Here is a 13,709-nt window from a genome sequence, read left to right on the forward strand (position 1 = left end):
CCTTGGACTCTGTGCACACTATTCCTTACTTTGTAATAGTATATACAGAGCCAACTTCCTACAGACATGAATCACTCTTTATTTGTAAACACTGTGAAATACAGCAAATTAACGTAAAAAATACTGCTGTGGAGACAAAAGTTTAACGTGAAAAACAAAAACACAGAGCAGAAACATTAGCATGTGTTCGTAAAAGGGCAGCATCACCCAGATGAAATAGTGTAAATGACTGGCTGGCTGGCTTGCTTTGTAGACAGCAGCGATGTTATAGATAGAGGAAGAACATACATGGAAGGGCTTTAGTTTTATGCAGGGCCACTGGAAAAGACGAAATTATGAGGCAGAGTTGACCAGTTTATGTGGCAAGAAAAGTCTGGTTATGAATTTACAATGCCAGTAGCTCTAACTCAAGAAAATGCAAGAGCCATTGCATTGCAAATGCTTGTTTATGCTTGGTACCTTGGAGGGCCTTGAGAATGCGCCCTCCATACAGTGCATAAATAGGGTGAGCTTGGTTGCAAGGAATGTGAGCAATGTGAACAATTTAATGAACAAGCTCAGTTGTGGGGCCACTACACATGTGGGAGGGCAGGGTGAGACCATGTAACAGATATTCGCAGCAGTGCAGTAGTCATCAGTTATAGTGCTCCATAACTAGGGCAGCATGACCATGCCAGCACGCTTTCACTCACCCAAGCATCTGAGATTGCAGCGGGGTTTATCACTTTATGGGGCGGCCGATCAGAAGGGAGAGGGCTGTAACAAAGGAATATTGCTGGGCGACTATCAAAAGTCCAATACACCTCCCAGGCCCTGCAACTAAGGTACCTAGTCAAGAGATCTGACTAACATTTCTATTTCCAATGTTCAGTTTCAGCCCACATAGGGCTGGCGACTGTGCAGCTGCGTCAGGGGTAGAGGGATATGCTCAATGCAGGCCTAGGCCCAATATGCCCCCAGGCCCTTTTTCCTAGTGGCAGTGGCGCAGTCTTCCTGGGTGGAATAGGGCTCGGGCTCACCTGTGTCATGTGTCTGCCTGGTAGGCACGAGGGGCTCCCTCAGCTCTCACAGAGGTGCCCTATCAGTGCTTTTCGCCTCCACTGTCGCACTCCACAGTAGCCCTTCAGCAGCAGGCCCTCTTCAGGCAGGTCAGCCCCGATGGGGCTGGCCGTGTGCTCCAGGCTGCCGCCGATCACAGCCCGACCCTAGGAGAGAGCTCCAATGTTCAATGCCACTCCATGATGGCAACCCTGGGTAGAGTCGAACCGCCACCCACCATGATCCACAGATTAGTGCGAGCCGCAGCAACGAAAGTAGTCGCCCATCTCGCAGGCGCGGGCTGTGTTTACTCATGCAGGCTGCAGCACGCCCCTCGGAGGAAAAATGTTCTGGTCTATGCTGTGTACAGTGGGCATCCACTTGGTTCAGAGCAGCACCATCAACCCAGGTGTTCTATGGGCCCGTTGATGCCTTAAATTTGTCATATAATGGGCCGCGTCTCAGAGCTCACTCGGAGAGAGACCCCATGGCTCCAGTGACATCATGATGATGCCCCTATGGCATCAGCACGGCGTCTAGCATATTGGATACTCAAATGGTGGGGAATCTGCAGGCAGATCGAGTATACATCAGAGAGAATGTTACAGAAGCTTTAACTGAGCAGTCCACAAAACCCAATCACATCGCCCCAATCTTTTGAGATTTGCACTGGTTCCCAGAATTAAGTTGTACTTGTTTGAACCACGTTCAAAACCCTCCACCTGCAAATTCCAGTCAACTTTGATTCCAATCTGGAAACAGAAACCTCAGAACTTAAAGATTTTAACACGTCTTACAATCAATTTTAGACCATACATGTCTGCATATCAGTCTTTTTAAGCAGCAGACACTACTAACTGTAGCTCATTACCAGAAGACCTTCAATTTTGTATGAAAACAAAGACCTACAAAGTTAGACTATACTTTGAACTGTAACTAAAATTCTCTTGTAGGGGATTTCCATGTATAGTCATAAGCACTGAATAGTTCTGCACGCCTGCGGGGACCCCGGAGCACTGTTCTGAAATGTCTTCTTAAGTGTAGATGTTCGCCTTTCTTGAGGAAGGCCTGCAAAGTCACTTAAGAATGTCAATGTGCAGCCTAGAGGAAAGGCTACAAAGGCCAAATTGTTCATTCTTTTTTGGTTGAAAAAAGGGTACTGTAGTATAGATATACATTAAAAACATGTATATTCTAGAGATGATGCAGAAAAAATATTTCCCCTGGTAAAGGAGATGACTGAGGAGAAGGTGGCAATAGAATCAGAGAAGCCGAGGACTCAGAAGTGGTGTAAACTCTCCTTGGTCTCTTTGAATTCCTTCTCGACGTCGACAAGCTTCTAGACGTCGAAGTACGACGTTGACGCGTACCTCTCGACGTTGATTCCTCGCGCCATTGGGAGCCCCTAGACGGCGATCTGCCTCAACGTCGGTGGGATGACGTTGATCGTCTCCGACAGCGAGCACTGTCCCTCGACGTCGACCTTCCTTGTCGTGTCGACGGTGACCTCGACAGCGAATGTCTGCACCTTCTCGTCGACGATAGCGCTCTTGACGGCGAGTGATGTCTCTTCCTCGACGGCGAGCTGGTTCTCGACGGCGAGCATGTCGGCGCTGTTCCTTGTCTCGACGTCGATGCTCTCGACGACGTCAGGGACCTGTGTCATTTCTTAGCAGATTTGGAAGCTGCTCCAGAGGACGAAGTCAGAGCCCTGGTAGAAGACTGACCTTCACCTCGCTCTGTGGTCTTGCCTGTGGATTGTGTCCTCCATCTACTGTCCTCCTTGGCCTGAAGGCGAATTTTCTCCCTGTCACGCAGGGTGCGTCTGGAGAAGGTTTTACAGATGTCGCAGGCATCAGGTTTATGAGAAGACGGCAGGCAAATAATACAGACTTGATGTGGGTCTGTTTTAGCCTTTTTCCTGCCACAACTAGGGCACAAAAAGTGAAGGCATGTTGGATGGAAAAAAGCCTTAAATGTCTGTCAGAATTTGACAAAAAAGGACAGAAAACACTCAATCTGGTTGAAAGACGTTGAGTGAGAATGAAATCCAATGGATTTGTGTGAAATTTAGTCAAAAAAACCTATAAATAGGTGGAGCTCAATGCTTCAGTGTCCTGTCAGAAGGAGACAGAAAAAAGAAGTGAGGCAACTGCCTCTTGCTATGCATGATGGGATACAGGAAGTCTATCTCTTCTTAAAGGCACATCTATATTTTCACTCTCTATAATCGCAGCCTATGGGCTACGCTGCCCTGCATTGCTTCATCCTTATATAAAGTTGTAAAAAGGTTTGTTAAAGATTTTTTCTGCATCATCTCTAGAATATACATGCTTTTTATGTATATCTATACTACAGTACCCTTTTTTCAACCAAAAAAGAATGAAGAATTTGGCCTTTGTAGCCTTTCCTCTAGGCTGCACATTGACATTCTTAAGTGACTTTGCATGCCTTCCTTAAGAAAGGCGAACATGTACACTTAAGAAGACATTTCAGAACACTGCTCCGGGGTCCCCGCAGGCCTGAGGAACTATTCAGTGCTTATGACTATCATGGAAATACCCCTACGAGAGAACTGGAGTTACAGGTAATAAACTATTCCTTCTCTCTTTGTTCTTTTCCTTTGCTCAACTCCTCCTTAATCTACCCTGCCTTTAGATTTCTGCCTTACTTCCCCGCTGCCTACTCCTCTGACCTATAACCTTGCAACTTGTGCCTGCCTACTTATATTATACTGTAGGGGACTGGGTTCTGGTTGCAGTACTGCTCCCACCCCCACCACACACACATTTTTGACCGGTGTTTAGATGCAACTTCGACTGAAGTGCACTGGGTTCCTGCTAACCAGATCCCCAGTGCCAGTGGTCCTTCCCTAAAACAAGACACCTTATCTCCTGATCCCCAAGTGACCAGGCCCTTCAGCCCCCTGTAAGCCCCTAGTAAATGGTACCCCGGGTATATAGGGCATAGGTATCGAAGTGGGCCCCTCAGAGCTGCAGTAATACTTGTGCCGCTCTTAGGGACCCAGCACCAACCTTATGCCGACTGCCATTGCTGGCTGCGTGACAAGGTGCTCCCAAAATTGGAAACACAGCATGGCACACCCTTGTGTGCCATGCCCCCTAAAAGACTGCCTGTAATATCTGTAAGTTATCCCTACATCAGGCCTTTAAATCTAAGGCAGGGTGCATTATATTACAAGTAAGGGCATATATGCATGACAAATATGCCCCTACTATGTCTTTGTGAACTAATACACTTAGTAACTGTACAGGGAAGCCATTTTAAATACATGTGCTGGACACCGGTCACTACGAGTTCACCAGCTACATGATGGCTTCCCTGAACCTATGGATGTTTGGTATTAAACAAATCTGTTTAGTATTAAACAAACCCTATTAATAAACCCTCACTGATTTCAAGATGGATTTATTAATACATGCACCCGGGGGCACCTCTAAGAAAAACCTACCAACTGCCGGTGAGCTCACTGACCGGTTCTGGCCAGCCTGCTACAAACAGACAAGAGTCTGGCCTCCCAGAGGGAAAGCCTCCGCAGAAACAAAAGCCTGTGCGGGCTGGGGTATTACCCACCCCTCCCCACAGGATGACTGGCATTCCAAAAAACTGTAAACTGTAAAGGCGCTGTACACATACCGCTGTGGAACCCCTCCTGGCTTTTCCATGTGAGGCACCCACTCCTGGGCTCCCCCAGGGTGAAGCCAGGCATCCAAGCGCTGTCAGGGCCGTTGTGGAGATTAACCAAGCTATTGCCCAGAGTTACAGAGTGGGACCCATTAATTAGATGAGGCACAGAGGCGAGAATTATCTGGTCCAAGGGAATTGAGCCCAAGAGCCGCCGAGGTGGGAATAGAACCCTGGACCCGGGCCAGATCTCTGCATCAGGGTCTACCGCTCTAACCATAGTGCCACACTTCTCCACATTCCAAGGCAGGAGCTTCAAAGAATGTGTAACAAATTCTTTCTTTTCAGCATGGTTACCCCCACTTTTTGCCTGTTGTCAGTGTATTTAGACTGTTTTCACTGGGAGCCTGCTAACCAGGACCCCAGTGATTTTGCTGTCTCCTCTAAATGTGGTTCTCTTGGTACTCTGTATACCCCACAATTGGCATTCTGGTGTACCCCTGTTAGTCCCTAATATATAGTACTTGGGCACCCAGGGCAATGGTACACCAGGGGTCTCCCATGGGCTGCAGCATGTATTATGCCACCCATGAAAGCCCATGCAAACTTTATCTTTAGGCCTGCCATTGGCAGCCTGAGTGAAAAGGTGCATGCGCCCTTTCACTGCTGGCCACTACACCAGGACACTGTAAGTCACTCCTATGGTAGGCCCTTCCAGCCCTAAGGGTGCAGGTTCCTGTGTGTGTGGGCACACCTACAAGAGCAGAGGTGCCCCTACAAACTCCAGTTCCAATTCCCTGGACTTCGTAAGTGTGGGTAAGCCATTTCAGCTATGTACTGGGTATAGGTCACTGCCTATGGCCCAGCTACATAATGTTAAGTCCAAACCTAGGCATGTTTGGTATCAAATATGTCGGAATCATACCCCAATACTGATGCAAGTATTGGTGGCATAATTCCATGCACTATGGGGGCTCCTTAGAGGACCATCCAGTATTTCTCCTACCTGTCTTCCAGGGTTTGTGAGCAGCCCACGCTGCTGCAGCCCCTCAGACAAGATTCTGCCCTCCTGTGGCTTGAACAGCTCAAGAAGGGGAAGGCAGAACAAAGGATTTCCTGTGGGAGAGGGGTGCAATCTCCTTTTCCTTGGAAATAGGTGTTACAAGGTTGGGGAAGGGTAGCCTCTCCACACCACCAATTTGCTTTGAAGGGCACATTTGGTGTCCCCCTTGCAGAATCTGATTTGCACCAGTCCAAGGACCCCCGGTCCCTGCTCTGGCACGAAACTGCACAAAGGAAAGGGGAGTGACCACTCCACTGTCCATCATCACCCTAGGGGTGGTGCCCAGACCTCCTCCAGGTGGCCACTTGTTTCAACCATCTTGAAAACAAGATGGGCAGAGGCCCCGGGAGCATCTGACTGGTCAGGTTAGGCAGATGACGTCAGTGATCCCCTCTGATGGGTGGTCACCTTCAAAGTGAACAAGCCCCTTTTTGGGCTATTTAGGGACTCCCTTTTGGGTGGGTCCCCGGATTCAGCGTGCAAGACTCCACCAGGACTCCTCTGGAATGACCTCTTCTGATCTTGGCGACCGGAACCGTTGCTGGACTTAACAGGAACCAAACAAGACTGCAACACCAAGACGACCTCTCCTTGCAACATTGTTTCCGCGGCTCCTTTCAGCAACTTGCAACATTTCCACGGCTGTGCATCCTCTGGGGTCGGCAAGAGTTCAGCTGCACCAAAGGAGCAAGAAGAAATCTCCCTTGGAGTGAAGGAGTCACTCACCTGCATCTGCAGGCACCTAAGGCAATGATGTCCGACTGTTGGGATCTGCTGTCCTCTTGACCTGCGAAGATTCTCCAACACAGGTGGTGGTTCTGAGGGGTCCTCTGGGTCCTCCCTGTCTTTTGTCCAACTTAGGAGACGGTGTGCCCTTGCCTCTTCTTCCAAGACAGAACCCCTGTGCACCGCGGCTGTTGCAGCAACCAAGGCTTGTTGATTCCTGCTTCGTGGGATCTTCAGGCTCCAAGTAGCCCTGGGCCTCAGCACTCTACCTCTGCAAGGACAGTCTCCTCCTCTCTGCTGCTCCAGCGACTTCTCTTCAGTCGTGTGGCCTGGGCCTCACTGTGACTGACTGTGCCTGCTGCCAGTGGGCTGCTTGTGTGGGCTCTGACTGCTTCTGCGGGCTCTCCTGTCTTCTGAGGGTCAGCCCTGACTCCCCTCCAATGGTCGAGGTCCCAGGACCTTGCTGGTCCTCTTCTCTTCAGCTCTGCAAATTTCCAACAGCTCCAGTTGCATTTGATGGAGCTTGTTAGTGGTCCTCCTGAACACTGACCCATCTGCAATCTGGTGACCTTCGAGGTACAGCTCCTAGGTGACTTCAGGGACTCCTCTGCAGCTCCTAGACTCAACAGCTGGACTTCATCCTGCATGGACTGGACTCTGTCCCCTTCTTTTGCAGGTCCTCTTCATCCAGAATCCACCGTTGGATTACACTGGCCAGGTCCTGTTCTTGCAATATTCCATTTACGAGTCCCCGTGTTAGCCTATGGGACGACCGGCTAACTTAGTTCTGGTCTCCTGGTCGCTGGGGGTCTTCTAGATACTCACCGCTTGGGGTCCCACTCTCTATTAGCCCTTGGCTAACTACTCCATGTGCTCTTGTGGGGGACCCATTCTCGCATTCCACTTTTTTAGTATATGGTTTGGTCCCCATATAGGGCCCTTGCTATTTTGTGCTATTTCCTAATACATACCTATGTATATTTGTGTGTACTTACAACACTGTGTAGTTCCTTTCACATGTGCAAAGTTACTGTGTGACTGCCGTGGTATTCAAAGTTCTTCACACTCCTCCTAGATAAGTCTTGGCTGCTCACTACAGCTACCAGCAGAGAGCCCTGGCTACCTAAACACTGTAACACTATCTAATAAGGGTTGCCTGGACCCAGTATAAGGTGTAACACCATAGGTGTACACCACACACTGGGCGAGCCTACTACAGAAGGTCACCACCTTTGGTATGCAGATCTGGCCTTCCTCAGAGAAAGACGGCAATCCCTCTGCACCAGTGCCCATCTAGCATATGGGCAGACAGGAATATTAGCTATGCAGGAGGCATGTCACACTTCCAGACTGGGAACACCCCTAGCTGACCAGCCAGAAGTGGACACAACTTAGAAAATTCCACCATCTTGCATGTGGTGGAATTTAGGACCTCTGGGCGGGGTGATGCCCACTTCCCACAGGAAGTGGTCTCCTAGGCGACGTAGTGACCCCAAGGGTAAGTAGGCCATTGGCTACTACTCTTCACTCTCCTTAGCACCCCCTAAGTTAAATATTTAGGGGACCCCCTGATACTATATCCTAAGATCTTCGCGGGACCCAAAAGAAGGAGTGCACAAGAAGACTGCTGGACCTGTGAACCTAGGAGCACAACTGACTTAGCACCAACCTGCTGGCCTGCCTGCTGCACCCGACCCTCAAGGAGTAACTGACCTATCCTGCCGCTGCAGCCTCCAAGAAACAGGGAAAGCTGCCAGTGCTTCACCAATCTCCAGGGGGAACTCCCTTGGAGTAGAGGAGCTGCTCCCCTGCATCCACAGTCACCCAAGAAAGCCCTGAGAGGACCGGGACAGCTAGAAACCCGATGCCGGACATCACCACTGCACCCGAACCGCCTACCCCGTGTGGAAGTGGGCCAACAGCTTTAACGTGGTCACTAGGCCTTCCAGAAGAGGAGGCCACCCTGTGCTCACCCACTGTGGACTTTACAACGGTGTCTGTTTCTGCAGCCCCCCCCTGCACCGCAAGTGACCAAGAGGCAGAACCCGACACCTTAGGACACCCCTGCATCTGTCCCTCCCGGCCCCAGAAGAGGAGAACCAAGGGTGTCCCCACATATCCCCAACTCGTGAGACCTGAGCCCACTTTTTGGCTGGGTCAGACTGGACCCCCAGTCCACGGCTGCAGAGTGTTTCTGCGGGCCTCCCAGCAATCTAAAGGAACTAGGACCTGATGCTAATAGACACCCCTGCACCTGCGCCCTACAGCCTGATGAGGAGTGGACCGATGGTGTCCTTACATACCCCAGGACCTCAAGGGTCGAGCCCACCTGTGGATCCATAGGACTGTGCTTCCAGTCCATCCCCGCAGCGACTTTGTAACCGGACCGAGTCCCAAAGACTTGAATGGGACACCCAACGTCGTAACACACCACTGCACCCGGACGCACCAGAGCTCCCCAAGATGACCTGTTGGTGTGGTGTTGGACCTGGCCCCAAAACCCCCTTAAGTCCAGGAGATTGGTCTCACCTGACTCCAGTGATCTTGGTATTAAAGTTTATATAAAAATACTTGTTATTTTTATAAATTGGTGTTGGATTTCTTTATTGAGAGTGTGTCTCACTTACCGCATGAGTGTGAGCCTTAACTGCTTAGCGCTACCCTCTGATATGCCTAACAGCTTAACCACACTACACAAAAAGAGAGCACTTGAGATGTCATTTATGCCTTTGTGATACCTCTGGGGATTGCTTGGTCCCTTTTCTCATTTTGATCCGCAATCAAAAGAGTCAGCTTCCTACATATACCATCACTGTTCATTTTTACACCCTCAAGCCACTCTCCCTGTCCCACAACCCTGTAATTATCTCCACGTTTCCCCTTACTTGATATCACACATTTGTCATCATCTTCTTTTGTCCAATACTTGTCCCAGTATTTGTCTCCACCCTCCTCTTCTAAACACTATCAATAGTTCCTCTCTCCTGCTCAGAATCACAGTACCTTATCTCACCTTATATTCTCTTGTTTTTGACATTCCAACCTTCTGCAGACAACAAGTTTACAGTAGTTTCTTGGTTTCATTCTTCTTCATAAAGTGAGCTAGCTCTCCTTTGTTGTTTTACTTGTGAGCACACTGAAAACAGCAGTGGTAAATGTTTGCCTTATTTAAAAGTGAAATAAGGACAATTTTATAAATTGTAGTCTCACAATTCTCTTTTTCATTTGTATTGCCTAAAACAGGTGTTTGACTTACGACAGTGTCATCGCCAAATGCAGCAACAGGCAGCAACAGCCCAGGCAGCTGCAGCAGCTCAGGCTGCAGCAGTTGCTGGAAACATCCCAGGACCAGGCTCTGTAGGGGGCATTGCCCCTGCTGTGAGTAAGTGTTGACAGGGCGAAGTGTGTTGCTCGGTTGAAGATGTAGTAAGTATTGCAGCACTGAAACTGAGCAGCTCCAAGTGAGGCACACGTCTGGACTGCAAGTGATCCCTCATATTCCAGTATTGGTTTTTCCTCGTACACTTCAGTATCAAACCCTGCCTTAGAACCCACTCTGTGTGTTACACTACAGTATCAGTTATCTTTCAGATTCCAGCTTTGCCTTTTTCACAATATTCCCATTGTTTCCTCATTTCGGCTAAGCCCTTTACTTGGAAAGGTAAAGTCCTGCCTCAAATATAGCAAAAATTTTCTGTTAAACTAACAAACCTAATTCCCTCTCAGATCAGTGAAAGAAATAGTGAATAGCCACAAGTCTGTACCAGATCTGGCGTTTGGAAAAATAATTTATGGATGAATTCTTGAGTTAATCTTAGAAAATAGCAACTAGTTAATCATTTTGGACAGGGAAGAGCTAACCTTTGCCTCCTCTGAGGAAAGTGAGATTTATAAATAAAAATAAAACTTCTCACAAATCCAAAAGAAAGGAGCTAAGGGCCAGACATACAAAGCCATTTAGCATTTCTTAACTGTCCGAATTGCTATTTTATGCCGTTAAGAAATACTAAATGGGATTTTCAGATGTACAAAGCCCTTCAGGAAATCGCAAATTGCAATTTCTACCTGGTAGAAATTGCAATTCACGATCTTCTAAATAGAAAATCGCAAATAGGGATTACATATTTCCGATTTCCTATGCAGATGTACAAAGCATTTCCTAAATGCAAATTGGAAATTTAGGAAATGCAATTACCATCGACTCCAAGTCGATGGTAACCATGTGCAGTTTAATAGAAGCACCAAAAGATGCTTTTTTTAAAGTGCACTAGAGAACACACATGCCCCTAGCGCATATGTGTGCTCTACATGTGCACCACTATTTTTAGAGTGCATCATGGGGGGCCTTTTGCCCAAACCCATCCATGGTTTTGCATGTCCAAAATAGGAAATAGCTATTTTGGAAATGCAAAACGGCCCATTGTTATACATGACATGGGATTTCTTAATTGCAATTTCCTAATAGCGATTCCTTCTTTGTAGGAATCGCTGTTAGGAAATCAGTATTATGATACATATCATTTTGCATTTAATTTCTTTAATAGTGATTTCTATGGAGTTGTTATTTAGGAAATGCAAAATTGCATCTACGTACATCTGGTCCCTGAAGAACGGATAGTTAAAAAACACACGGTGACTGAGGATCTGTCTCATTTGTTGACCAATACTCTAAAGACATTGCACATATATCTATCATCAACAAAAGTGGAAAAGACGAGTAATCTATTGACAACACTGCATCACAGCCGACAGCAACAAAGAAAGCTTTCTCAACAATGACACCGAAACAATAAATTCTCGCCTATGGCAGTCCCTTCACCGTTGACAAAAGCAATTTTTTTTTATTGCTAAGCACTTCACCATTCACAAAGACACCGGCGGAGGAAAGATGTGCAGAACCACTGCTAGTAGAGTACGCAGGGTCACTTTTGCATACTTTAATGTCACCAGTACCTTTGGTCCCTCCAAAGAAGCTACTTCAAGAAGCTTCTTTAGGCCCAGAAGGAGAAAAGGGTCAGGAATTGGCCAATGTAGATGACACAGATGTTTTCTTAAGTAGGGAGGGAGATCAAGAAAGTAATCAAGAGGCTATTAAACATTCCGATCTTAACATCCAGTATGATGATTCTGAGGAAGAATACAAGTGTGTTGACTTTCCACTTCGTAAACTACTAAAACAAATCTCACCTAGAATATTAGATGAACAAGCAAGTAAGTATAGATAGTGTCCACCTCTAACACAAATGGTTTGACTACCATAGGTAATGTTAACTAGTCTACGGACATGATGAAGACATTTATCAGAGACTCTCTCCCCCATCCAATCCAGGGCCATATTCAGAAGTAGTATCCACACCTCAACCACCAAATTTGCTTTTTTTAGGAGTTGGTGCTGGATCTACTGGAATCAAACGCCTGAAAAAAATAACATCTCCAAAAGGTTTTGTCTCGTCTAGTACACAGATGGGGATGTTTCAAATTTGGAAGAAGAGCATCAAGGGGCAGCAGGATAATTATGATGGTAAATCTCCACATTGTGTTGACGATAATGAAGATGCAAATGCATCCCCACAGGACAGTTTAGCGACTCCAGTCAGAGATTCAGATTGGAGTGATTTTATAATTCCTGAGGAAGCAGGCCGCAAACCTAAACCAAGGAATTCTTCACCAGGTGATACAGAAAATATTCATGCACTTGCTGAGAAAGCATCGCACCAGATGATACAGAAAATATTCATGCACTTGCTGAGAAAGCATCTCATTGTTTTAGTCTCCTGGCTTCACTGTGGAAAATTAATGGGTGCACTGTTCCAGAAGGTGGGGGGTATTCAACCCCTCTCACAGGCACACACTCATTCGGAAGCAATAGCCCTCATGCATCATCATCGGGCTCTGCTCCACATCAGACTGGCACTGCAATGTTTGACGGGGGTCCTACATAGGACCATCAAGCCATTAAGAATACACTACACTCACTACAGGTCTGTGTTTACTAGCACAAAACTACTGGTAACCCACCATAGTCAGAAGAAGAACTACTTCCAAAGAGGACATATGTCACAAATCATTCAGGATTTTAGCACGCCGTCATAGTCAACCGCTGCAACGCATAGCCCTTCCGCGCTCTCGAACTTTGTCCTTTTTGGAAGTAGTTCTTCTTCTGACCATGGTGGGTTACCAGTAGTTTTGTGTTAGTAAACACAGACCTGTAGTGAGTAAAAATTATTTTTACTCCCTTCTATCTTTTTGATTGAACCGATTGTATTCATATATGTGATGTTCCGGAGAAAGATTATCGTTCTAGTCCTGATGAAGCGCCGTGGGATCCTTTTTGGACAAATTTTAGGCGCGGAACATGTTGACTTTTTGTAGCGGTTGAAGTCATTGTCCTTTACCCTTTCAGCATGTAAAGTGTGGGATCATTATTTCCCCTTCACTTTTCCTGTGTTTTTAACCTAGACCTGGTCCTCGCTTACTTATTAAATATCCTCTCTCATTGAGGAGGCACCCGAGCCAATTTTTATTTTTATTTTGTATCTCTCCAGCTGTTTCTTAGTCACCTAAGATTTTTGGTACTGAGATATAAAAAAAATCCTTAATGGCTTGATGGTCGTATGTAGGACCCCGTCAGACATTGCAGTGCCAGTCTGACGTGGAGCAGAGCCTGATGATGATGCATGAGGGCTATTGCTTCCGAATGAGTGTGTGCCTGTGAGAGGGGTTGAATACCCCCCACCTCCTGGAACAGTGCACCCATTAATTTTCATACTATATATTGGGAGAACGTGCACTGGACCAGTCAATCTCCCAGTCCCCCTTTCTTTTTTCATGATTTCATCACTTCACTGTGGAAAAGACATGCTTTCGCATTAATTTCAAAGAAAAAGCTAAAAGAAATGCTAGATCTATCCCTGTTTTAACACATCTCCTGAAAGAGGGTCTGCTCACAGTGCAGAACCCAGCAACTGTCAATTTATCCAGGATATAGAAAAAATATAATGCCACATTATTAGCACCACCTTGTATTTCAAATCCGATTGGGACGGATTTGGTTGTCTTTGCTGATGTGTAATGGAGGTCTTGAAACCCCCCTCTTTGTGCACTGCTCCGACTGATAAGGAAGGGCGTACATAGGGGTCTATGATAAAACGGTTCATGTTTTGGCAGCTGACACAGCAAAGCTTGCCAGTACATCAGCCATAGTGCAGTGTTTGCAGACAACAATGGAGTGATATAG

The 13,709-nt window shown here is 47.0% G+C and overlaps 1 protein-coding gene across 5 annotated transcripts in view; it reads left to right on the forward strand.

Annotated features, from left to right (window-relative positions):
- Positions 1–13,709, forward strand: part of LOC138268449 (mothers against decapentaplegic homolog 4-like) — a 430,729-nt gene that overhangs the window by 400,629 nt on the left and 16,391 nt on the right. For all 5 annotated transcript variants that reach the window (XM_069218099.1, XM_069218104.1, XM_069218102.1 and 2 more), the window contains one exon: positions 9,716–9,854. In XM_069218099.1, the coding sequence (XP_069074200.1) occupies positions 9,716–9,854 (139 nt within the window). The remainder of the gene's footprint in view (positions 1–9,715; positions 9,855–13,709) is intronic.

The sequence above is a fragment of the Pleurodeles waltl genome, chromosome 12 (genome assembly GCF_031143425.1).
Source record: "Pleurodeles waltl isolate 20211129_DDA chromosome 12, aPleWal1.hap1.20221129, whole genome shotgun sequence".
Taxonomy (NCBI): Eukaryota; Metazoa; Chordata; class Amphibia; order Caudata; family Salamandridae; genus Pleurodeles; species Pleurodeles waltl.